Source organism: Terrapene carolina, unplaced genomic scaffold (genome assembly GCF_002925995.2).
Source record: "Terrapene carolina triunguis isolate 2854851 unplaced genomic scaffold, T_m_triunguis-2.0 Scaffold66, whole genome shotgun sequence".
Classification (NCBI taxonomy): Eukaryota; Metazoa; Chordata; order Testudines; family Emydidae; genus Terrapene; species Terrapene triunguis.
The window spans coordinates 25869693-25896958 of NW_020664417.1; the positions used below are offsets into that span (position 1 = coordinate 25869693).

General features: G+C 42.8%; 1 protein-coding gene across 1 annotated transcript in view; it reads right to left on the minus strand.

Moving 5' to 3' along the window:
- The window catches only part of PDGFC (platelet derived growth factor C), a 225870-nt gene that overhangs the window by 89202 nt on the left and 109402 nt on the right, over positions 1 to 27266 (minus strand). The window contains exon 2 of the mRNA XM_024211549.3: positions 20272 to 20467. Coding sequence (XP_024067317.1) covers positions 20272 to 20467 — 196 coding nt within the window. The remainder of the gene's footprint in view (positions 1 to 20271; positions 20468 to 27266) is intronic.

Below are 27266 nucleotides of genomic sequence, written 5' to 3' on the forward strand. Positions count from 1 at the left end.
AAAAAAAAAAAAAAAAAAAAAAAAAAAAGCGGCCGTGCCGCCCTAGGATTGGGCAGAATGCCGCCTCAAACAATCTGCCGCCCCAAGCACCAGCTTGCTCCTATACATCTGTTAGTCTATAAGATGCCACAGGACTCTTTGCTGCTTTCATAACGGAGGCGCTGACTTTTGTTTTTGCTGGTGGGAACTCCTCTCTGGCCCCTCCCCTCCATGTGAGCGGGTCCTTTGGGAGAAAAAGGCCTAGTGGGGTGCAGCCTCAGAGCGGAGCATGGGTGGAGTAGGGAGTGGGGCCACTGTTCAGGCACCTGGGCCCATAAAAGATTAATCCAGCCCTGCATGTGTTGAGCACCCCCTATTTTTTTCAGTGGGCTTCATAATGAATGCATTTGGTTTCCTAAAAATCAAGCTCATTTCCAGTAAGTGGCCATTTCTCAGTAATCAATGAGTTGCACCTTATTTTCACTTTCACACAGTTACTTTCACAATTCTATCTAAGGCATTTATAAAGTACCCATTACTGTGATATCAGGGCATGTTCCTGTGTTTTCTTAAAGCCTATAAAGTAATCTTAAGGAATTGTAACTGATATTTTTTAAAAACTAAAATAAAAAAAAAGCAATTACATGCAGAATACCTTAAAGGAGGCATAGAACAAATTATACAATTATATAACAGGTTCTTTTTAATTTCTTCTATTGTAGGTCCTTGATGTGATGTTCCAGCATGCAAACTGCTGGCAACACCTGCTATTAAAAAGGACTGCAGCACACAAGCTCCCTATAAGGATACTGTACAATTTACCAAAGCTTTGATTATTTGCTAGCCTTAGAGATATAAAACAGCAATTTAGGAAACTAATTGGGCTAAATTTTCTCCTGTGCCAGAGCTTCACTCAGTGCAAAAGAGGAGATGGGATCGCCAAGGAGCTGGTTACAACTCCCTGATCATTTTTAGAGAAGCTATCAGGCTACTCCAGAGCTTCACTCAGTGCAAAAGAGGAGATGGGATCGCCAAGGAGCTGGTTACAACTCCCTGATCATTTTTAGAGAAGCTATCAGGCTACTCTAAGATATGCCACTAATCTAATGGCCTCAGGGTTAATACACCACTGAAAGACTGGCATAATGGAGCTATGGGCTTGCCATGCCACCTGTCTACTACAAACTCTTCTTCCTACAACCCCCTCCCTTCTTTATTAGGAAGGGGAGGTTTGCAGGACCTGAATCCAACACATCTTCCCAGCTGGGAGATCTCTACTAGCCAACTATGGACAGTTTCTGGCCTCTTTGCACCATCTGTAGAGAATCTGCCACTGTCTTCTGAAGTAATGAGTAAAATCAAACGGAATAAAGCACACAGGTGAGTCTGAAAATATTGTAATATTTCAGAAACTTATATATCCATGTTACCTCTTGACAAATACACTTAAGGGCTATTTCGGCTCTAAGACATGTGGATCTAACTCCCACTCAAGCCAATGGGATTTGTACTCACCTATCTAAAGTCATAACTGAGGGTATGGCTACACTTAAAACACTGCAGCGGAGCAGCTGCACTGGTGCAGCTGTAGCGCTTCAGTGAAGATGCTACTACACCAACGGGAGACCTTCATGAGAGATGGTAACTATGTGACAACAGGAGAAGCCCTACGGTCAATATAGCAGTCTACACCAGGGGTTAAGTTGGTGTAACTGCGTTGCTCGGGGGTGTGGATTTTTCACACCCCAGAGTGACGTACTTATACAAATGTAAGTTTATAGGCCTGGCCTTAGTCTTTGAATTATGGAGACAAGGTGGGTGTGGTGACATCTTTTACTGGACACACCTCTGTTGGGGAGAGAGACAAGCTTTCAAGCTACACAGCAAGCTGAGGTCTGTGTCTCCTAATATCCTGGGACCGACACAGCTACAACAACACTGCATATATCCGTTGAATAATGTTTTTTTATAGGGCATATGTGAATGGCCAAGGAAGTAGTAAAAAAATCATTGTTGAGAAACAAGGTGGGTGAGGTAATATCTTTTATTGAACTAACTTCTGTTAGTGAGAAAGACAAGAATTAAATCTAATATAAAATGTTAATTGAACTATGAATATGAATGGATGCTCACCAATGTATGCAAGTAAGATTATCACCAGTTGACCTTAAATTTAGAAAATTGTGGTAAGAGATATTTTTTAGCAGAAACAGGCTAGAGAGAAGGTAATATAAGATCACTCTGGCCATGAGTCAGGAAAGCATTTAAGCACAGACTTCAATTGGACTTCACACATGCTTAAAGTTAAACACATGTTTAAGTGCTTTCCTGAATTGGGGCCTCCCTCAGGAGGGCTATACAGCATATCCAGAATATTAGAGATTTCCCCAAGTCAGACTCCTGTAGTGGGGATGAAACTGATAAGTCCAGGAAAATAGAAAAAACAACGAATAACTCTAAAATTATAATTAACAGAAAGATATTGTCCCACACCCACAGAAATGGGTATGAACCCACTGAAGAGATTCATAGTGTCAGAGGCAAGTGTTAGGAATTCAGCATTTTTTTTTCTTCACAAGGTTTATATGCTCATCTTAAAGGCTAAACCCTTTATGTATTTGAAGGTTTGTTTTTAAATGTGTAAACAATATGTGAATTGGTTCCATACACATTAGGAGAAACTTTAAAATGGTTAGTTACTTTAATCAAATATGTTGTAATACAATTATAATTGTGCTTTGGGATTTGAACTAAAAGACTGAGCTAATCTGCGACATAATAACAAAGACTTAGCACCTTGGCTTGGCTGAGTCTCAATGGACTATAAACAAGGCATCTTCAGTTACATAGAACATACTAGCCTTGAGGGGAGACTAAAATAGAGACAGACGGAAACAATGACCTTTGGGCATAACTCAGTGGGTCATGTCACACACTGCCAGAGAAAGAAATGCTCTAATACAAGTTGCATGTTGCTGCTAAAAGAGCCAAAAAACTTACTGCACTGCAGTTTTCATCTTGCCTAACCAATAGATTGTAAAAGGGTTGGGCATTTGACCAGTGCAAAAAATAATTGGTCATAGTCAGGTAAAATATTATCAAATAATGTCAAAAATGATCCAATACCTTAAAGCACTAATATATTAGAACAGTAACAAAAAAGAGTAAGACTTTATGGTCTCCATTTGGCTTAGTCTTAGATAGATACTTATGCCTAATTACAAAAACAGGTTACTTAACTGAGTTTTTTTCCACTCAGAATAATGTGAACAATGAAATAAAGCTCTAAAGAAGGAAAAAATAATTACTACGATCACCTTTTAGTGATGTTAAGTTATCATTAAAATATGAACGTTATTCCAGACAAGACAGTTACCTTTTCCATAACTGGTCTTCTTCGAGATGCGTTGCTCATGTCCATTCCATATTAGGTGTATGTGCTTGCCACATGCACTGGTGCCGGAAGTTTTTCCCTTAGCAATATCTGTAGGGGACTGGCTATTGCCCACATGGCACGGTATAAGGGGTGCCACTGGCTCCCCTCACCCTCAGTTCCTTCTTGCCGGAAACTCCGACAGTGGGGAAGGAGGGCGGGTCATGGAATGGACATGAGCAACACATCTCGAAGAACACCAGTTATGGAAAAGGTAACTGTCTTTTCTTCTTTGAGTGCTTGCTCATGTCCATTCCATATGAGGTGATTCCAAAGCAGCACCCCTGGAGATAGGAGTTCACGGACACGTAGAGTGCAACACAGCTCTGCCGAACCCAGTATCGTGCCTGGCCTGCTGAGTGATAGCATAATGAGCGGTAAACATGTGGACAGAGGACCACATTGCAGCTCTATAGATGTCCTTGATAGGGATGTGTGCCAGGAAGGCTGCCAAAGATGCCTGCGCTCTCGTCGAGTGGGCTCTGACAATCGGCGGCAGCAAACCCCTGCCAGGTCGTAACAGGTCCTTATTCACAAAGTAATCCAATTGGAAATCCTCTGCGAGGACACTGGATGACCCTTCATCCTATCCGCTGTAGTGATGAAGAGTTGAGTTGATTTACGGAAAGGCTTGGTACTTTCTAAGTAAAAAGCCAAGGCCCTCCGGACATCCAGGGCGTGAAGACGCCTCTCTTCACTGGTCTTGTGCAGTTTGGGACAGAACACGGGAGGAAGATGTCCTAATTCATATAGAAGGTGGAGACCACCTTTGGCAGGAAGGCCAGGTGGGGCCGCAACTGAACCTTATCTTTGTAGAGGATCGTATACGGTGGTTCTGAGATCAAGGCTTTAATTTCCAAGATCCGTCTCGCCGACGTCACCACCACCAGGAACGCGACCTTCCATGACAGATGGAAAAGGGAGCAGGAACCCAGAGGTTCAAAGGGCGGGCCAGTGAGCCTAGAGAGGAGCAAGTTAAGATCCCACTGTGGGACAGGAGCCTGCACCTGCGGGAAGAGTCTCTCCAGGCCTCTCAAAAATCTGACTGTCATGTCAGGGAGAACACTGTCTGTCCTTGGATTGGCGGGTGAAAAGGAGAGATGGCTGCAAGATGCACTCCAATGGAGTGGTTCCTCCCTGGCCCTGGTTCCTCAAATGGAACCGGTAGTCCAGGACAGCCTGTATGGAGGAAAGAGAGGGAGAGATGCCCCGTTTGGATGCCCAGCGGGAAAACCTCATCCACTTGGCTAAGTAAGTCAGTCTAGTTGAGGGCTTCCTACTTTCTAGGAGGACCTGTTGGACTCCTTCTGAACAGGTCCACTACTATGGGTTCAGCAACTCAGCATCCACGCCAAGAGGTGGAGGGACCCAAGGTTGGGGTTTAAGAGCTGATTGTGGTCCTGTGACAACAGGTCCAGTCAGTTGGGCAGGGGCCATGGAGGGGCCGCTGACAGGCTCATGAGCATGCTGAATCAATGCTGGCGAGGCCATGCCGAGGCGATCATGATAAACTGTGCCTGGTCTTTCTTGATCTTTACCAGGGCCCTGCTGATAGGTGGAATCAGAGGAAATGCGTATATCAGTGTGGAAAGAGGGTTAAAGAATTTAAATATAGGCCTCTTAGTTGTCAGAAACAGAGCAACTGCCATGCTAAGTCTTAGCCTGTAGACCTGTAGAAGCAGGGATCACGTCAGAAGCAGGTGGGAAGACAGCAGAGTAGAGTCAGCGTGACCCAGCCTTGTGATAGCGATGTTTTGAGAACAGAAGTGAGAAAATACAGGAATGGGCAGGACATAACAAAGAAACTGCAGATGTTTTTAATTAATGCATGCCACTAAAATGTATAAATGCTTGTGTGATATTGCTTGTACACCTCTACCCCGATATAATGCGACCCGATATAACACGAATTCGGATATAAGCAGTGCTCCGGGGGGGCGGGGCTGCACATTCCGGTAGATCAAAGCAAGTTCGATATAACACGGTTTCACCTATAATGCGGTAAGATTTTTTGGCTCCCAAGGACAGCGTTATATCAAGGTAGAGGTATACTTTGAAGAAACTGAGGCAGAGATGCTCTCTGTGAGATGTGTTCTTCCCTTGCAATTGCATGTCCTGAATAAAGTTGTCTCTAATTTTGTCGCTTCCAACCTGAGAGTGGAGTTTGTTTCTTCCACATCAAGCTCCCTGATCACAACAGGAGGAAGGCATCGGAGAGGGAGTCCTTGCTCAGACCTTGTCGAGAACAAAACTGGTGCCATTTCCTGTTCTGTCTGATAGCAAACAGGTCCACTTGGGGAGTTCCCCACCTCTGGAAGATCATGCAGGCTACCTCTGTATGGAGCAACCACTTGTGGTGAGAGGAGAAGTCCCTGTTGAGCTGGTCTGCCAGTGTATTCCTGATGCTGGGAAGGTGACAAGCTTCCAGGTGGATTTCGTGGCTGATGAAGAAGTCCCACAGATGGAGTGCCTCCTGACAGACAGCCAACGAGCGCACTCCCCCTTGCCTGTTGATATAGAACATCGAGGCTGTATTGTCCATCAGGACTTGTACCACTTTGCTCAACAGGTGGGTCAAGACAACTCCGCATGCCAGCCAGATTGCTTGGAGCTCCTTGACATTTGTGTGTAACCGCGCCTCCTCGGGGGACCACATCCCGTGTCAGGAGGTTACCGAGATGCACACCCCAGCTGACGCCTGAGGCGTCCGGCACTAACTCGATGGAGTGAGGAAGGTTGTCGAATGGAACCCCCTCCAGGACTGTCCTGCGGTCAAGTCCACCATCTCAGCGAGGGAAGTATCTCCTGGGGAATGGTAACGATCTTCTCCAGGGGGTCTCGGGACTGGGAATAGACCGTTGCCAGCCATTGTTGCAGGGGCCAAATCCGGAGCCTGGCATGGCAGACCACGTAAGTGCATGCTGCTATGTGGCCCAGCAGGTGCAGACAGACCCTGGCTGTAGTCAGAGGGAACGCGGAGACTTCTGCGATGAGGTTTGACAACGTGTGGAACCTTTCCAGTGGCAGGAATGCTCTGGCACAGGTAGTGTCAAGGACCGCTCCAGTGAATTCTATCCTCTGCACTGCCACTAACGTCGACTTTTTGTCATTCACCAGTAGGCCCAGAGAGCTACATGTGGCTTGAAGCACCGCGACATCCCTTTGGACTTGAGACCTGGAGCCACTCATGATGAGCCAGTCATTGAGGTATGGTTAGGTCTGGATAAGCTGAGGTAAGCCGCTACCATCAGAAGTTCCTGGTGAGCCTTGGCGTCATCCTGAGGAACTGGGTGAGGGGGCTCTGTGATAGCCTCATCTGGCGATGACGAGGACGATGCCGGTGCTGCGGGAACCTCCACATCCATTGGTGGTACAGCAGCTTACTCCCCTGGGTCCTCCTGAACCTGCGGGGTCTTATCCCCTGAAGCCTCGAGCACCAGAGGGGGATGGGATATCGAGGCCACTGGCCTCTCCGAGGCTCCTGACTCTGATTGAGCAGCCTGGGGCCACGGGGCAGGTTTCAGTGCTGATAATGTAGTTGGCACTGCCAGTACCGGGGCTTGTCCCTCAGTCAGGGAACCTTACTCCGAGCCAGAGTTACCAGCGGAGCGGTCAGTACTGGGCAACCAGAATCGAGCTGAGCGGTGGCTCTTGTCCGACTGGTTCCAGTCACTGCATCCCGAAGCCGACCTGTCTGAGCGAGATTGTCTTGGTCGGGCTCTCGGGGACCAACAGCATCTCGCAGATCTGCGTTGGATACCCGGCAATCAACGCCTCACGCTACTCGACCTGTACCTGGATGTCGAATGGGACCAGGATCTACTACGCGCTGGTTGCCAGGAGGATCATCTTGAGTAAGGCAATCTCCTTCTTGGAGATGGGCGATAATGGCCCTGCGATCGGCGGTCTCTGGTTTTGGATTGGTCCCGGGATTGGTACCGGGCCCTTGGAGACAGTCGGGGCCAGTCCCGGAGTTCTTGCCAGGTGGCACGTGCCCCAGAGGATCTTCTCCATTCCACCGGTGAGGTATGCCTCGAATCCCTCAATCGGTGCTGTGACGGGTTGAGTCATAGAGACCCCATTGAGACTGCCACCTGATGTGCTGAGACTACCTCTGAGCCCGTTTTCCCTGCCAGCTTGGGACTTCAGTATCCTGTCTTGTTGAGCCAGACATGCTAGCCTGCTGCAAACACAGACCCAGGTCTGAACCACGTCCCCCCAAAACTGCAGACTTAACTGAAAACAGCTTAGGAAGTGCTCCCATCTCTAGCACCCAAACCCCAAATAAATCTGTTTTACTCTGTACAAAGCTTATACAAGGTAAACACATAAATTGTTTGCCCTCTATAACACTGATAGAGAGATATGCACAGCTGTTTGCTCCCCCAGGTATTAATATTTGCTCTGGGTTAATTAATAAGTAAAAAGTGATTCTACTAAATATAAAAAGTAGAATTTAAGTGGTTCCAAGTAATAGACAGAACAAAGTGAATTACCAAGCAAATAAAACAAAAACATGCAAGTCTAGGCCTAATACAGTAGAAAACTAATGCAGGTAAATCTCACCCTCAGAGATGTTCCAATAAGCTTCTTTCACAGACTAGACTCCTTCCTAGTCTGGGTCCAGCAATCACTCACACCCCCATAGTTACTGTCCTTTGTTCCAGTTTCTTTCAGGCATCTCTTTGGGGTGGACAGGCTATCTTCCAAGCCAGCTGAAGACAAAATGGAGGGGTTTCCAGGGCCTTTTATATTCTCTCTCTCTCGTGGGTGGAAATCCCTTTGTTCTCCTGCGCAACATCACAGCCACAAGATGGAATCTCTAGCCACCTGGGCAAGTCACATGTCTTTGAATGATTCAGCTTTTTGCAGGCCGACGCCATTGTTTACATGTTAGTTTGAATGTTCCCAGGAAAGCTCAGATGTGGATTAGCATCTCCCAAAGTCCATTGTTAGTTAAGTACTCCCAATTACTTGAATAACCCCTTCACACTATGTTGACCAAATCTGCCTTATGTGCTTCCTACAGCAAACATTTTAAATACAAGCATAGCGCCAATGCTCATAACTTCAGATATAAAAATGATACATGCATACAAATAGGATTAATATATTCAGTAGATCATAACCTTTGCAAAGATATGTTACATGGCATATCTAGCATAAAACATATTCCAGTTATGTTATATTTACATTCATAAGCATGTTTCTATAAAGCATTATGGGGTGCAACGTCACAGGTGTCCCCGGTGCGGGGACTGACGAGGGCTCAACTGAGCCTGCCTCTCTAGCCCTGAGGTATGACGGCTTTGGGCAGGCGAGCGATGGTGGGACGCCCCTCTCAATGGGGAACGGTGCCGCTGAGACGGGAACACACATATAGGTCCCAACGTGGGTTTTCCCCAAGACTGGGATACCACTGGAGCCGGTGTGGGCGGCACCGGGAGGGTCAGGATCTCCTGAGCTGCTTGAAGGGATTCGGATGTCGACGGCACCTGAAGCTGGCCTGGGCCCACACAGCTATCCACGGTCGCAGGCGAAGTATGGGATGGGCTGCGCCGCTCGACCGGAGCTGGTGCCTGAGTTTCCAATGGGGGCATTGAGCTGCCCGGCACAGGTCACGGCTTGCCCCCAGCCCTCTCCTTTCCCTTACGGGAGGTAGGAGATCTTCCCCTCACAGTCTTTTTCAGCTTCTTCACCGGAGCCGTGGATGGGGACTGGTGCTGGCTTGTGGCGCTGGCGGACCACTGCATATGGAGGCCGTGGTGCTCGGTGCAGTGTTGGACCACTGCTCCAGTGCTGGAGTGAGTGCCAACTGCATCAGGAGCGCTTTCGGATGGATACCGCGCTCCTTCTTCATCCTAGGTTTGAAGGACTTGCAAATACGGCACTTGTCACTTATGTGCCCTTCACCTAAACACCTTAGACAGCTGGTATGTGGATCACTGATGGGCACAGGCTATTTGCAGTGATCGCAGGGCTTAAAGCCTGGGGACCGGGACATGCCCGGTCCCCCGGCTGAGTCCAGTTTGGGACCAACGAAGAGTTGAGAATTACTACTAAGGGTAACTAAGAACTACTAACTATATACAACTATATTGCAGGTTTTCAAAATGAAACAATGCTAGCCAAAGCAGCAGAAGTTCCAGCACCGTCACTGGGGGCAAGAAGGAACTGAGGTGAGGGGGAGTCGGCGGCGCCCCTTATACTGCACCATGCGGGCGCCACTCCAGGGGGCGCCAGAGCCAGTCTCCTACGGATACTGCTGAGGGAAAATCTTCTGGTACCGGTGCATGTGGCGAGCATACACACCTAATATGGAGTGGACATGAGAAAGCACTCGAAGAAGAAAGAACAATTACAAAAGAAAAGAAAAACAAAATTAATCAGAAATAAACACATAGCAACTATAAAAGAAAAAAAAGTCATTTTTAAATATGCTAAGTAGGCAGCAGGCCAACTCTTCAAGCAGGTTAATGGCTATGAATCTTTTCTCTATGTTGGGAAGAAGGTTCAAGGACTGTGAACCCTCCTCTTCCTGCTCCACTCCCTTTTGAGTTAATTTCTGTACGGTGATTCAGTCAGTTTAGATTGTAAGCTCTTTGAGGCAAAGACCAGGTCTTTTAACTTGTTTAATGTGCTTTGTAAGTCATATACACTGATGGCCTGGTTTATAAATAAAGATATATATACACATCACTGATGGGCATAGGCCATGGGGATGGGGATGAATGACAGCAGGACAGCGGAAAAATGGGGGAGGGGCACCGTCTGCCCCACATTCTCCTCCCATGTATGTGCCACGATCTGCGAACCCCCCCAGTCCAGCTATGGGGACATGGCCCCCCCTTACTTGCACCTTCTCATGTGAGCCAGGTCCTGGAGAGAACTTACTTACCTTCGGGGGTTGAGTTCCTTTCCTTACCCTCTCCTTTTTGAGCTGGGATCTGGGGATCCCTGTCCCTCACAATGGTGTTTTAGCCCCACTCCCTGACATCATGTGTGCCAGGATCTGGGGGTCTTCTGCCCACCGGTGGGGATGAAACTCCTCTTTCCTGCGCCCCCCCCATGTGTGCCAGATTCACAAAGGGGGCTTGCCTTTGTGAGTGTGTCTGAGCCCCTCTCCTTACTCTTGCCATGTGAGCCAAGATCTGGGAAAGGCCTGCCCCTGTGGGTGGAGAGCTTAGGACACGCATATTCAGATGCACCCAGAACACACTGGCGAGACTGGGGTGCGGAGCTGAGAATACATATGTCTGACACATACCAGAAACTCTTCAGCACTGGGGAGAGTGGAAGGGAACACTCACTGACATGTTCAGAGCTACTGTTTCAGGCTGTATTCATCTCCATTGGGTATTCTCTTTCCGCTGAGAACACCTCATTGAAATGAGTGTGCTACTTAACGCTGCTCTGAGACTGCCCTCCCTTCCATTCTCCCTTAAATTTCTTACAATATTATTGTGACGAACTGGGACTGTTCTTAATGTGTTCTTTGAATACTGAGTGGGGAGTGTTGGCCTGGGAAGGTTGCAGGGGAGTTTTGCTGGGACTATCTGCATTGGGGATGGGAGACTTTCCTTGAGGGAAGATATCTGAGCATGTAACATGAGAACCAGGATGGGGGTTGGAGGACAGGTGACACCTCTGCCCAGGAAATGGACAACGGCTGGGGGAGGAGCTGAGAGGAGGCTGGGTGAGACGGCTGGAGGGAGTTTCAGTTTGGAGCTGGCTGGGAAAATGGAGGGGAACCCAGATGGGGCTCTGGCCTCCCAGGCCCCCCAAGAGGGACCTAACTGAGGGGGGCCTGATGTCTGTACCTGCAAGGCCTGTCTTGGACTGTGCTCCTGTCGCCTAAATAAACCTTCTGTTTTATTGGCTGGCTGAGTGTCATGGTGAATCACAGGAAACCGGGGGTGCAGGGCCTTGTCTCCCCCACACTCCGTGACAATTATAAGGGAGCATCAACTCTGCTCTAGCTAAGGTTGGGAAGCCTTTTCTCTTAAAAAGATGACTCCTCTTAGTACTCAAAATCTGTGTGCTTCCACGGATTGTTTTGCAATTTGTGCTGTGCCCCATGGGAGTATAGGGAAGGGTTAGTGATCCAAATGTGGGGTCATCTGAGCAAGGAGTTCCTGAGTTACAGCTCCCAGGGCAAAAAACCCCAACAAAATAGCATTTCATTGACACTAAACTAGAAGGAGTGGTAGATACGCTGGAGGGTAGGGATAGGATACAGAGGGACCTAGACAAATTAGAGGATTGGGCCAAAAGAAATCTGAAAGGTTCAACAAGGACAAGTGCAGAGTCCTGCACTTAGGACGGAAGAATCCCATGCACTGCTACAGACTAGGGACCGAATGGCTAGGCAGCAGTTCTGCAGAAAAGGACCCAGGGGCTACAGTGGACGAGAAGCTGGATATGAGTAAACAGTGTGCCCTTGTTGCCAAGAAGGCTAACGGCATTTTGGGCTGTATAAGTTGGGGCATTGCCAGCAGATCAAGGGACGTGATCATTCTCCTCTATTTGACATTAGTGAGGCCTCATCTGGAGTACTGTGTCCAGTTTTGGGCCCCACACTACAAGAAGGATGTGGAAAAATCGGAAAGAGTCCAGCGGAGGGCAACAAAAATGATTAGGGGGCTTGAGCACATGACTTATGAGGAGAGGCTGAGGAAACTGGGATTGTTTAGTCTGCAGAAGAGAAGAATGAGGGGAGATTTCATAGCTGCTTTCAACTACCTGAAAGGGGGTTCCAAAGAGGATGGATCTAGACTGTCTCAGTGGTACCAGGTGACAGAACAAGGAGTAATGGTCTCAAGTTGCAGTGGGGGAGGTTTAGGTTGGATATTAGGGAAAACGTTTTCACTAGGAAGGTGGTGAAGCACTGGAATGGGTTACCTAGGGAGGTGGTGGAATCTCCTTCCTTAGAGGTTTTTAAGGTCAGGCTTGACAAAGCCCTGGCTGGGATGATTTAGTTGGGGATTGGTCCTGCTTTGAGCAGGGGGTTGGACTAGATGACCTCCTGAGGTCCCTTCCAACCCTGATATTCTATGATTCATTAATTTCACAGATTCTAGCAATTTTGAAACTCACCCTGGTCAAGAGAGTTTGGGTCTGCAGTAAGGCATGGGGGTATTTTGGGGAGGGAGATAAATGGAAATGGTGGTAGGGGAGGAAAGAGGGTTTGAGGGGGCTCAGGTAAAAGGCTGAGGGATAGGGATTGGGGGAGTGGGAAAGAGGAAGGCAGGAGGTGTTGAGGAATGTGACAGGGAGAGAAGGAAGTTGGGGGGTTAGAGGTAGTGGGGCTTGTTGGCCCTGAATTCTCCCTCTCCATGTGTATGCTGGGATCTGGAGGAGCCCTACCACTCCATAAAAGTCTGAGCTTCTCTCCCTCCTCGTTGTGTGTTCTGGATTCTGGGGAATCCTGCTTCTCTTGGAGTATGTGAGCCCCTCTCTCTGCCACTCCAGATGACCTGGTATCTGGGGTGGAGGGGATAAAGGTAACAGAAATGTAAACACCTGAAATCCAAAAATGAATAGTTAAGATACACATCACCCCTGTGTAGGATGGCGGGAGCTGGCAAGAATGTGTGAGGACAGGGCCCGATTTAGAGGAGGGGCAGACTGGGTGGACCAGGGGCTTCACTGGGAAAGCCTGGCTAAAGTACAGGCAGGAGGACCAGCTGGGTCAGTAGTGGGAGTGAGAGGCCCAACTCAGTGTGCAGCTTGGGCTACCTAACCGAGGTAATGTGCAGCCCTCCAGTAAGCTACTGCCTGTAATATGTGTACGCAACAGCATAGGGCTGGAGGCACCAAGGAGCAACTTCTTATATATGGCTTAATAGAATTAGAAGGAGAGAGGGAGGCTATATTTTGCAGGGAATGGTGAGGGATGGGGTGGAGAAGAAGAGACATACACCAGTCTTCTCTCACATGCTTAAAATTATTATAACAACCATGTAATAAAACTATCAGTGTTTCAGGACACAGACCATGGATAACATTTCTCTTCCATGCTCTGTTAGCAGTTGCACATTGCAAACATTTCAAAGCTTGACCAATATATCCAATTCACTGTAGCAAATGTACAAGAGCTGGGAGGAGCACTGAGGAATCACATAGCAACCGTGTGGCCTAGTGGAAAGACGGATGAACTGGGATTATTCCTAGGCTCTGCTACTGGCTTGCTGGCTGACATTGGGCAAGTCACTTCACTTCTCTGTGCCTCACTCTCCTATCTAGAAATGATGATAATGATGTCAAGTTCTTTGAGATCTACTGATGAAAAGCACTATATAAAAGCTTAGTTTTAGATTTTTGTCTTACCACAGTAGCATAGCAACTGCAAACCTAAGTGACATCTAAACTTCCTAAATGACCACCAGCTCCTACGAACAAACATTGCTTTTTGTTTAAAAAACTAGAAAATGAAATGGCAAAAAAACCTGTACTAATGCAGAGTTAAGGTTGCTCAGTGATAGCTTGTCCCCTTCCAGAACATTTGAGTCCAGCAAAACTCAAACTGCTGAAAAGTAGGAAATACAGAGTTAAGGTAACCATCCACACAACCTTAACTCTTCCCTCTTTAAGCAATGCCCCAGTATGCCCATAACACACCCACTCCCATTCTGCCTTTTCACTATAATGGACAAGTGCTTTGAACTTGCCCTATGATCAAACACTTAGCCTACTCCCCCAATAGAATACCACATTTGTAAAATTTAACAACCACGTTGTACCCTTTTACAACCCCTGAACACTTGCATTCAGGGTACCACCTAAACCTATACTTTCCCCTACCTATCATTAAATCCACAGACTGCTCTCATATCTGACTTCACTACTGACAGTACCTATGGCAAAAAATTCTGTATTGAAATGAGGCAGATTCAAACGTCAAGTTACACATGTATCTCTTTCCTTTGATAATATACAAAGGGATAACACACTCAGACCCAGATCTCCTTATAATACAATCAGAACTCTTCCAAGCTGCGCCAGTTTACTACACCACCATGCAATACAGGTGTTACCTAGCAGCTCTGTGTTCTTGGGGAACCAGGGCGCAGTACCCAGCCTGTCTGACTCATGAAAGCCCTCCCCCCCCGCCAAGCCTCTGCTTTGAACCAAATCTACATCAGAAGAAAGACTTACAAAAAACAATTAAAAGACAGTGGGAGACACACCTAAACCCGTGAGATAAGGATAAGTATTAAGGAAACTCCCCTCGACTTATCTGCATCTCCCTTAGCATACAAAATGGAGAACAGCGATTCCAAGGCAAGAACCGCATGGAACTCTGGGACCAGAAAAGCAGGGAAGCACTGCATGATGGGAGATCTCTGCTCCAGATGTTAATGAACCCACGCCTGCACACACCCAGCTCAGTAATTATCAGACCAATTCTAGGAATAAATCCTTTATTGGTTATCCAAAATAGTGACGCTCCCTAACTGCATTGTGAGCTCCCACCAAGAAACACTGCCAAAGCTAGGAATGATCAGCTCCCACTGTCTAGCCTGAACAAAACAACTTTGGTATTCTCCTTTGTTTACACAAACAAATCTAGTGTTCTCCCTTGAACCATTGTTGTTTCTCTGCAAAACCCCCTATCCATGCTCAAGTAAGTGTTCTGATGCCTGGATCCAAAATCTGCATCAGTTCCATTGGTACTTCATCTTCTCCTGACTGGTCATGCTGGGGGCTCTGCCTGTCTCCAGCACTCCGGACCCCCAGCTATCACCACCACCTAGGGCCCCGATCAATTCAAGCTTCATAGAGAGGTGAGAACCCATCTCTCTCTCTCTCGGTATAACCTTCTGACCCTGACTTGTGTGATCAGTTATAGTTTTGTAAACCTGACTTTTATAATCAAATTTAAGTTAGATTTAATATTATTACTGTTTTGTTTGTTTGGCTCCCCTATGGTTATTACCTGGCAATAAATAACTTTTGTGATTAAGCTGGTTGCTTCTCTCTCTCTCTCTCTCTCCTCCCCCAGTGAGTGTTTTTTGGTTTCATCATTCGCTCTGCAGCAACACTCCTTGTACCTAAGCTAAAAGATCCCTGCAGCACCCAAAAATCCTGTGGGGTTTGCTCATCAAGTGGGTTACTACAAGAAGAGTAACCCTAATAAATGAGCATACCCCAAAGTAATGGGCAAAGCTGGTAACACAGGTACACCCAGCACAGTTAATGCAGTTGGAGTGCATGCAGATAATTCTCAGTGGCAACTGCCACCTTCAGGGTCCATTTAATATAGTAATATTTTAATCACATTTCAATACTTCCTGAATTTGACTTAAATAGCTATTTATCTTCCTTTCACACCAGATAAGTTAGTTGATATCCTCCTTCTTCCTTTATTTAGTTTTATTAGTAGTAGTAGTAGTAGTATTTTAAGTTTTATTTTAAATTAGAATATTAAAATCAGAATATTGGTTGTTTTCTTTGGTTTTGTTTAGAAATTAAATTAATCACTTACATTTCACTTTCTCTGAGCACTTAGGTCTAACTTTTAAAGCCAAAACACCCTCAAAAATATACATTCACTACACAACCACCAATTACATTTGCGCATCAGGTAATTTCCTGTACAACTTCCTGGTTTGCATGCATTAGGGCTGTCAAACGATTAAAAAAAATTAATTGTGATTAATCGTGCTGTTAAACAATAATAGAATACCATTTATTTAAATATTTTTGGATGTTTTCTACATTTTCAAATATATTGATTTCAGTTACAACAAAGAATACAAAGGGTACAATATTCACTTTATATTTTTGATTACAAATATTTGTACTGTAAAAAACAAAATAAACAGTATTTTTCAATTCACCTAATGCAAGTACTATAGTGCAATCTCTTTATCATGACCGTTAAGCTTACTTATGTAGAGTTATGTACAAAAAACAGGACTTTGGAGCTGTGCTCCGGCTCCGCTCCAGCTCCAGGCAAAACCTTCAACTCCACTGCTCCGCTCTCCAGCTCCGGGCTCCACTCCAAAGCCCTGAAAAAAAAACTGCATTCAAAAATAAAACAAACAATGTAAAACTTTAGAGCCTACAAATCCATTCAGTCCTATTTCACCAATCATTCAGACAAACAAGTTTGGTTACAATTTGCAGGAGATAATGCTGTCCGCTTCTTGTTTACAATGTAACCTGAAAGTGAGAACAGGTGTTCTCGTGGCATTGTTGTAGCCAGCGTCGCAAGATATTTACGTGCCAAATGCGCTAAAGATGCATATGTCATGCTTCATGCTTCAACCACCATTCCAGAGGACATGCATCCATGCTGGTGATGGGTTCTGCTCAATAACGATCCAAAGCAGAGTGGACTGATGCATGTTCATTTTCATCATCTGAGCCAGATGCCACCAGCAGAAAGTTGATTTTCCTTTTTGGTGGTTCGTGTTCTGTAGTTTCCACATCTGAGTGTTGCTCTTTTAAGACTTCTGAAAGCATGCTCCACATCTCATCCCTCTCAGATTTTGGACAGTACTTCAGATTCTTAAACCTTAGGTCGAGTGCTGTAGCTATTTTTAGAAATCTCACATGGGTACCTTCTTTGGGTTTTGTCAAACCTGCTGTGAAAGTGTTCTTAAAACGAACATGTGATGGGTCATCACGCAAGACTGCTATAACATGAAATATAAGGCAGAATGCAGGTAAAACAGAACAGGAGACATACAATTCTCCCCCAAGGAGTTCAGTCACAAATTTAATCAATACTTTTTTTTTTTAATGAGCATCGTCAGCATGGAAGCATGTCCTCTGGAATGGTGGCCGAAGCATGAAGGGAAATACGAATGTTTAGCATATCTGGCATGTAAATACCTTGCAACGCTGGCTACAAAAGTGCCATGTGAATGCCTTTTCTCACTTTTAGGTGACATTGTAAATAAGAAGCAGTCAGCAGTATCTCCTATAAATATAAACAAACTTATTTGTCTTAGTGATTGGCTGAAGTAGAACTGAGTGGACTTGTAGGCTCTAAAGTTTTACATTGTTTTGTTTTTGAGTGCAGTTATGTAACAAAAAAAAAATCTACATTTGTAAGTTACACTTTCACGATAAAGAGATTGCACTACAGTACTTGTACAATGTGAATTGAAAAATACTATTTCTTTTATCATTTTTACAGGACAAATATTTGTAATAAAAAATAATAATATAACGTGAGCACTGTACACTTCGTATTCATGGTTGTAATAGAAATCAATATATTTGAAAATGTAGAAAAACATCCACAAATATTTAATAAATTTCAATTGGTGTTCTACTGTTTAACAGTGCGATTAATCACAATTAATTTTTTTGAGTTTATCACATGAGTTAACTGTGATTAATCAACATCCCTAGCATGCACAAATTTGAGCATGCAATGATTGTAAGTATTTTTGTGAATGCATCTTTTGCTTTGGGATTTTTTAAATTTCACCACTTATATTTGTTTGCATTCAATAACTGTTTACTCAGAATAAGTGTACTCCCAGAAGAATATTGCTCAATAGCTGGCAAGTTAAATAATTAAAAGAACATTTCAACTTGTCTTACTTTTTCTTTGCAAGTGGACAAATGAAGCACCTTACTTGGATTTTCTTTCACTTGTCACTTCACTCTGCCATATGCAAAGAAAAGAAAAAGCAAGCTAAGTTTTCACTTGGAAATATGTATATATAAAATATTGTGCAAAGGGAGTGCACACATTTCAGCAAACATATGCTGTACAGTACATAATATGTCTGATAAGGATGCAATAAGAGGAAAGAATTACTCCCTTCAGAGGTGTACATTTGTATATTAGTTATGGAAAGGAGAAAAAACAAGCAAAGAAAACAAAATAAAGATGAGTGCAAAAATATCCTCATTTAGAATTTAAATTTTGTAACAAAATACTGGTAAAGAAGACATAAATAAAACAAGTCACAAAATCAAGAGAGTTTAATCAAATTAAATGAGTACACAGGGTAAACAGCTCACAGTAAGAAGGAGCTATTTGATAAATATCTGTCTATGAACACATAAATGCAATGACATATTCAATATTTTGCTCAGATGAAATAACCCAGTTGAAGTATCATTATCCATATATGCCTTTTTTTTTTGTTTTGCCACCATATCCCACTGCATTGCAATCTTGTCTATCTCACGAATTAGGAGCTTCGCCTACCTGGCGATTAAGAACACAGCAAGCTGAGGTGTAAATCTACAGTGCACTAGCCTGCTGCACACTAACTGGCTGTGTGGACCCTGCTACCACACACTAAAATTTCCACAGTCCACTTCGATGAACCTACAGCCAAAATGTATTATAGAACTTTCAGTGTGTGGTACCAGGGTCCATATGGTGACTGAGTGACTTAGCGCACTGTAGATTTACTACCCAACTTGCTGTGTACTATGTCTCTCTGTGGACAAGCCTTCACCAGCATCAGGCTGCTAAACATACTCAGTAAGATATGGTTCCTGTAGAAAGCTGTGTTAGTGATCCAGTAGGTGAAACAATTCTCACTGAATGATTATGAAACCAGTGTTATGGCTTGGCTTGTTTAGCCTAAGCAAAAGAAGGCTGAGGGGAGATATGATTGTGCTTTATAAATACATAAGGGATAAATATCAGGGAGGGAGAGGAGTTATTTATATTAAGCACCAATTTGGACATAAGTACAAATGGATATAAACTGGCCATCAACAAGTTTAGGCTTGAAATTAGGCAAATGTTTCTAACCATCAGAAGAATGAAGTTCTGGAACAGCCTTCCAAGGGGAGCAGTGGAGGCAAAAAACTTAACTGGCTTCAAGACAGCTTGATACATTTATGGAGGGGAATGATATGATGGGACTGCCTACAATGGCATGTGGCCCATCAGCGACTGCCAGTAGCAAAAATCCCCAATGGCTAGAGACAGGACACTAGATGGGTAGGGCTCTGAGTTACTACAGAGAATTCTTTACCCAGGTATCTGCCTGGTGGGTCTTGCCCACATGCTCAGGGTCTAACTGATCACCATATTTGGGATTGGGAAAGAATTTCCACCCAGGTCAGATTGGCAGAGACCATGGGGGTTTTTCACCTTCCTCTGCAGCATGGAGCAAGGGTCACTTGCAGGTTTAAACCAGCATAAATAGTGAATTTTCTATAATGTCTTTAAAACATGATTTGAGGACTTCAGTAACTCAGCCAGAGGGGATGGCTGAGGTTCTGTGGCCTCCAATGTGCAGGAGGTCAGACTAGATGATCATGATGGTCCCTTCTGACCTTAAAGTCTCTGAGTCAATGTCAAGGGGCACTGTATCTTCACATGCCATTTTTCATACAGAAATGAGATCCTGACCATTTGTGGATATTATAAGATTGTATGGTACTTTTATTAGAATAAGGGTGTTACATTCTAATGCCTTGATCAGAATTCCATCTGAGGTAATATGCCTATGCAAATTTCCCCTGCAGAACCAACTGGAGATACTTTCTTCTTTACTTCCTGCACTAAACTGTGTACTGTTGCTCTGCACTGCTAAACAGAAGCTGTATTCCTCCCAGATATGACTATATATATTTTTTGGTTGAGGTTAGAGATGTCGTTCTGGATTTTCAAAGCTGCCTGTCTGCTTTTGAGAGTCTAAGAGTTTGAACGTTTTAATGTCAGCATAATTCTATGGCTTATATGTTAAATGAAGTGGGGGGAAGCTTTTTACTGTAAGTGTAGATAATTTTCTGCCATCAATCTGAAGACAACATATTACTAAGGTACATTTTATTACTGTGCAAGTGCTGTGTTTTGGCAAACTTGATAGTGCCAACATAGCTGTCACCAGATCCTCTTCAAGTTGTATATCAACTAAGTAACTTACTTGCATATGTCATCTTCTGGGTCCTCAAGCCCAAATCTTTCATCAAAAGTAAGCTGTATCCACACATTCTCCTCTACTGCTACTAATCTCCATACCAGTACAGTGTTGCGTGGGTAAGCGTGTGGGAACTTGGGACTGTGAATACTTCCATTAGTAGACACAGTAATAATCTTCTCATGCTGGGGATCTTGTACTCCTATAATAGAGAGACATACACAAAGCCAGATATAGTTAAGTCTTTATTATTTTTCTGCAACAGTTTGTTTCCCGCACAATCAAAAGCTTTTGTTGTTGTTGTTGTTGGTTGTTGTTTTTTTTGGGGGGGGAGGGGGTGCAGTTGGCAAGGATTGCTGGGTCTAGGAAGATTTATATAAAAACAACATAGTAGACTGCAGAAGAAAATACATATTTCTTTTTTGGCTTCTAAGTAAAATGCTCAGACCCAGATTCTCAGGTGTGGCTGAGGAGAGCACAGTGAAACTCAGGAGCGGGACATCTGCAGTGGGTGCTCCCCTGATCCCAGGCAAGCTGTGTGCCGGGACAGTCCCCTGGCAAAAATTAAAGCAGCCACAAGGACTATTTAAACTGTTCAGGTTGCAATGGCCCCTATAGGCCATTACAACAACAAGAGGTCACTGAAGTTTAGGAAAGCCCTGGTTATGCCTGCCACATGATGTTGGAGCAGTTATACTGACTCCACCCCAACAGAGGTTATCCCTAAACTGGTGGTTTCCTCCTACGGCTGACTACGCTGGCTTTAGGGCTGCCCAGACACAGGGAATACTCTAGGTCATAGTTTTAGAAAGTTCCTAATGTGTGAAGCAAGGCATTTATGGGTGCATTTAGAGCAGCATATTACCCTTAAATGATGGCGAACCCTCCTCATAGAGGGTCATTGCCTCAAACTCTCAACAGGTGTCAGCCTATCATAAAGCACTGGAAACTGAAATGCTTGGCTTATCATAAGACAGCATTTGAACCATGAAATGAATAAACCACCAACTATCTTTGCCCTTTAAAGCACACAGCAACAGGACCCTACTGCAAAGATTACCTACTTCAAGTTGGGAACTAACTACTATAAGGAATCATGGGAAGAAAAAAACTTATTTCACTGGAGAGTGGTGATGTGCACACACACTATTAAGGCAAATCTTATTCCTAAGGATCTGAAATTCACATAAATTCATATTCAATAGTTAGGCATTAGTTTGTAACAAGTTAGTAACTGCGAACAGATGCTGACAAAACTGGATAGATTTTTAATTTTATGGGATACGAGTCCTGTAGCCTCAAAATCAGAGTCCCCAAAAGATAGATAAAGAAGAAATTTCATTAGCTATAGTAGTAGGATTTCCATCCTCTGTGAACTAGCCACTGATTAGAGGATGACAAAAATCACACACATAAGCAAGTATGATATCCCATCCAATAGAGGGGAGTGGTGCACATACTGATCATTATAGTAACTTTTTTCTTGTAGTTTTATACTGTGCCATACTGTTTTATGAAAATTATTTATTAATTTTGTTTCCAGAGGAATAATCTCTTACAATTCACTATTTATCCTATAATATTTTATTTTTATTTAAAAATGCTAATACATATTTTCAATTATGTATTTTATAGTAAAATGTTTACCCTTTGGTTTATAGTGAAGAAAATTACAATGTAATTGTAATTCTTCTTTTAGATCCACAGCTAAATTTTGACAGCTAGAATGAATGTATTTCAGAGGGAAGAGAGTACAGTAATAGCATTACAATTTCAGAGGAATTAATCTGTAATTAAATATAATTTAAAGTCTGAAGGACTAAAGCCTTTTATTTGTGGTACAAGAATAGTAAATTCTCTTTCAAGTTGAATTGCTACTCGCATAAAACTGATAAAGAAAACTGTGGTTTTACTGTACATCCACACACAATTTGCAGATGACTGTCAGTCTTGTGTACAACTAAAATAGCACAGCCTATAATAATAAAAAAGAAACAAAATGCAATGAGGAATGTCCTAATTTAGACTCTTTGTCTGCTTTTTTGTTGGCTGAGTCACTGAGCATTTCTTCAATAAGGTATAAACTGAGATTTCCACACTAAACACTGGAGCCAACAGTAATAAAGATGACATTACCAGAGATTATATGAGAGTGCTATTTTCAAATTACGTAATGGCCTGCTATTTTGCCTATGTCTCAACCTTGTTACTGTGGCATTCATGTCACTATATCAAGCACCACACTTTTTGATATCATATTTAGAGATTCATTTTCCTTTAAAATGTGCACAAAACTGCCATTAATACTAAGTTTTACAGTACATGTGTATATCCTGAGAAAACTAAGGTGCCTCTCCCTTCTTTTCTATACTCAAAATTATTCTGTAAAGAATGCTGCAAGTTAGGAGTGAAAAATATTGGCTCATCAAAAAATTACAGCAAATTCACCAAAAAGGGGCAGAAGAAAAACGATGGGGTAATTTAGTCAATGGAAGCTTCAGCACCTCCATTTCCTTGTACTCATAATCTGTTTACAATGTAAAAATATATTTGCTTTAGCATACAGCCTTGTTCTATGAACACGTCAGCTTCTCTTGCGCATTGCTTGTTCCATTTTAAATATTTGTTCTTGCATAGTAGAATTTCTTCTCTTTCAAGAGTAATATTTTATGTGACTACAAAGGCAAGTAAATTGCTGTCACTGGAGAATAAAGCTTGCTATTTGTCTTTAGATATGGTGTAGTATTCCTTCTCATTCACCGTACACAAATGCATGCCAACCAGAGTCTGAAAAAATAGTCTCTTCTAGCAAGACGAATTGGCTGTTCATGCAGATTCATTTCTGAAACCTCTTTTGAACAAAGTGGGTGTGAAGAATAATGTCACAGGAATATGGCTAAGAATACTTAGCACCTTTCACATTGGATTTGAGCCAAAAGTATTAAAGTCGCTTCACAGGGAAGACATATCATATCCTAGTTATTTTAGGGATAAATCAATCAAAATCAGGATTTAAAAGGGAGTGATCCAACTTAGCTGAGTTCATGGTTACCATCTGCATAACTTCCAAGTTATTTACATTAATTCTCTATTATGCTCCATCTGCTTTTCAATTAAAAAAAATAAGAGCAGCTTTGGACAATGTGGGCAGTAAGTTTCAATGAATGTCTTCTAACAACCAGTTTAAGGACCAGCAGGAACTGAAGCAGCTGAGGCATCCTACTGTTTTAGTCAGAGGGAAATAACAGACAAGATGGTTGACAACACATGTTCGTTTGCGTGTGTGTGGGTGGAAAAATGTAAGAAAAATGGAAAACACATTGGTGGTTTCAGAACGGGATGGACATAGCTGTAGATCAGTGGTAAAAGAAAGTTAGTAGGATCAAAGAATACTGTGTAGAGAAAAATTGAGATAACTAAGCCTAAGGGGTCTGTGAATATGTGGTGATGTCATTTTCACCAGTTATTAGGCAATAACATCACAAACTTGCTGTTTGTTACAGGATGTTCCATTCTGAGAAATAGGCTAGCAGCAGTTTCCTTTAATGTGACACCAGATACTAATCACCTAATTTAAACATTTATCAAGGTAGAATGTCCACCACAGAAAATAACAGGATTCCAAACATTGTGAAAGCACTACACTATACTGACCCCTTAACTGAATAGGTAAAATGGAAATGAATAATCATACCAGGAACCAGATCAGCCATTGTGTCTGTAAACTAAAACTCAAACCACTAATTGGACAAGCACAATCCTGTCTATTTCAAGGAAGTCTCTTCCCCCAATGGGGCACTAGGTTTCAAAAGAGCAGACCTGAAGAACAGCTCTATGTAAGCCTAAAAGCTTGTGTCTTTCACCAACAGAAGTTGGTCCAATAAAATATATTATCTCACCCACCTTCTCTCTTTAAACAATAGTCTTGACATTTGTTAAAATTACAGCAAATACTCATCCTATTCACCCCTATTTCAGTTTGGACAGATTAGATTTTATTGGTAAATATCGATAGATGATGATTTCATTGTATACACACAAACTGAAAAAAATATTTCCATCAATAATAATGTAAATGTATAGCTAGACAAAGTAAGAAAAATTCTACTTGAGAACTTTAATTAGAGTTTGATTTAAGGATATTTACTTCGTATATTTTGACATTGTGATGTTTATTTTCCTTTCCCCCATAATTTTGCACAACTGCAAAAATTTAAATTGATTAAAAAAAATGTTTGAACTAAAGATTAATATCCATCAAAATTATAAAAAATAAAATAAAAATTGGAATTCTGCCAAGCCTAACTATAATCAATACTTATTTTAAAGTAAGTGCCATGATTCCCCTATAAGGTAAAAATTAAGTAAATCAAAATCAGATGTGGGGACAGGGAGAGCAGGGTAGGAGGAAAGAATGAAAGGGAAGAGCTTGTACTTTGGGAGTGCCACTGTGAGGGCAGATTCATTTAAAGAGATTGTTAAAATTGATCTAGAAAATTCTGCACTGCACTGCCCACAAGGTACACTTCCTGTAGATAAAACAAGTTGAGAGTAAAGCTAACCATGCCTTACCTTTAACATTGACAATTATTTAAGTTTTAATCATTAACCCTTTATGAATTTCAAATACTCTCATTTGGGCTATGTAAAAGAGACTTTTAGACATCCAGGGGACAGGAATAGCATCGTTCTGTATATGTTCAGCACTGATTGGAAAATAATGCCAAGCTAAAATGTAAAGGAGTCTCTCATTCTTTCATTGTATAGAGCGTGACAGAATAAAAACAACTCTGGATTAATAGGTGATATACCTACAATAGAATTAATGGTACAAGATATAATTCTTATAAATGCGAGTTCTGTCTCTTAAAACTTAAAACAAAACAAACAATGAGCTGCCTGTTTAGGCAAACACTTCTGGTCAGGAATAGGAAATAGTAGAAATGAAGTAATTTAGCATGCCAAACGGATTATTTCCAACACCATTCACCTGGAGGGAGGAGGGTTGCAAGCTGCAGCTGTTCATTGCCAAGGTTTTTATTTGAAATTTCCATTAAAATTTTCTTTTTTAAAAATTATTTTGACCAACTACACAACTCTTCGAAATTTTGAAAAGAGAAACAAAGGATTTTTTATCTAATTTATTTCCTCCTTTTTGGTCTACTGTAATGTGAATCTATTTCCAAAGGTAAGATCTAGAGAAAAAAGTAATAGGTTTACCCCTGTGCAATTGTTAAAAACAGATAATGACTAAGACATACAGTAAACATTTCTTAAGACATGAGAAGCCTGTGAGAGAAGACATCTGGATAAATACCTTTTGGGGAGTTGGGCACGATGCCTGATTTTATACCAAACAGATTAACGCCTTCAAGGTCAAATTGACCACAAACTAACTAAAGGGGGTGACAAAAGACAAGAAATGGAAGACCAAATAAATGGGTCCTTGACAGGCTGGGTGGAAGGGAAGAAAAGGAGAAAGGACTGAGCAAATTTCTCTCTTTCCCTACTCATTAAGTAGCTTGACTCTATTTGGTGTACTCCCACCCTGACCGGTAGCTTAACAATACTGTTCCCGATGTCACACTGCTACCCCCAGGCTTCCCCTGTTGTCTTTGAATGGCAAGCAGGGCTGAAAATACAACCCCTCTTGGTTGCCCAGATATCACTTCTACTTGTCTAGGGTTGCCAACCCTCCAGGATTGTCTGGGAGTCTCCAGGAATTAAAGATTAATCTTTAATTAAAGATCATGTCATGTAATGAAACCTCCAGGAATATGTCCAACCAAAATTGGCAACCCTATACTTGTACCAGGTCTCTGGACAGTAGTATTTTCCTCAGAGGAAGGAGTCCTATGCCTCAAAAGGAAGCATCCTCTCTTCCAGGCCCATATTAGACTGTTTCGGTCCCCATCAACCAATTTGGGGTACAATCTGGTCAATTTTGTTGTCATTTGAAGCTGAACAGTTTAAACAAAGCATCATCAGTGCCAGAGACTGAGGAACTATAGAGACTGGAAAATTATTAACAGGCAACATTTAAATTAACCTAATCAGAAATCAAAAGGCTTTATCATCTCACATGTTACAGCCAGAAGACTGAGAGTAAATAAATTACTTCTTCATCAAAATCAATATTTTTTATATGGGGATGACATGACAAACTTTTTGGCGAGGTAAAATAGTTAAGAATGTGAACATCACCGAGGAGAATCCTGAACATTCAGACTGAAATCCAAAGGTGCAGCGGCACAGATGGGGAGGAAGGATTCTGTGCAATGGGAGGGCAAACTCAAGGATTGGTCACAAATTCAGCCTGGCCCTTTTTAAGCTCAAACTCTGCTACTGAGCCAGCCTCTTTGTATGTGTAATCATCTAAATTGACAATATACCTTCTGAATGACTGCATATTCAGATACTATATATACTCTACACATCTTGTGATTGTTTGTACAGGTGGTCAAATAAGTGGAAGTGTATATAACTGTGGGAACACCTGATGCACTTCAAAATTAAACTTCTTTGGGATTCTTCGCATAGTGGAATGCAGGTCACTGAAAGCAGTGTCAGGAATCACGAGAATGTACCTTATCTCATCCCATGTTTCATTTACTGCAAAGCAAATCTGACCTGCTTTCTGGAGTGGGTAAGTTTTATGTCCCAGCACAATTCTGGATAGGAATTAACTTTACATAGGTATGCAATTTCAGCTAGTCTAAATTAAAACTGTTCTGGAGTGCTCTTCAGTGGCTTCTTTCTGAATTATTTGAAATACTTTTTGAAATGTGTGGGGTTTTCCTTTGACATTTCCCATCCAAGTACTGACCAAGCAAAATGTCATTAGAGCTACTTTACAGTAGATAGTTACCTTAGATATCCGATATGGTTGCATGGATTTTCTGAGTTAAACAGCTACGAGTCTGATGCATGCTTGCTTTCTGGGTTTTGTGTTACCTATACCCTTTTATACAACTGCATATGTGAAATCTACAGATGACCCT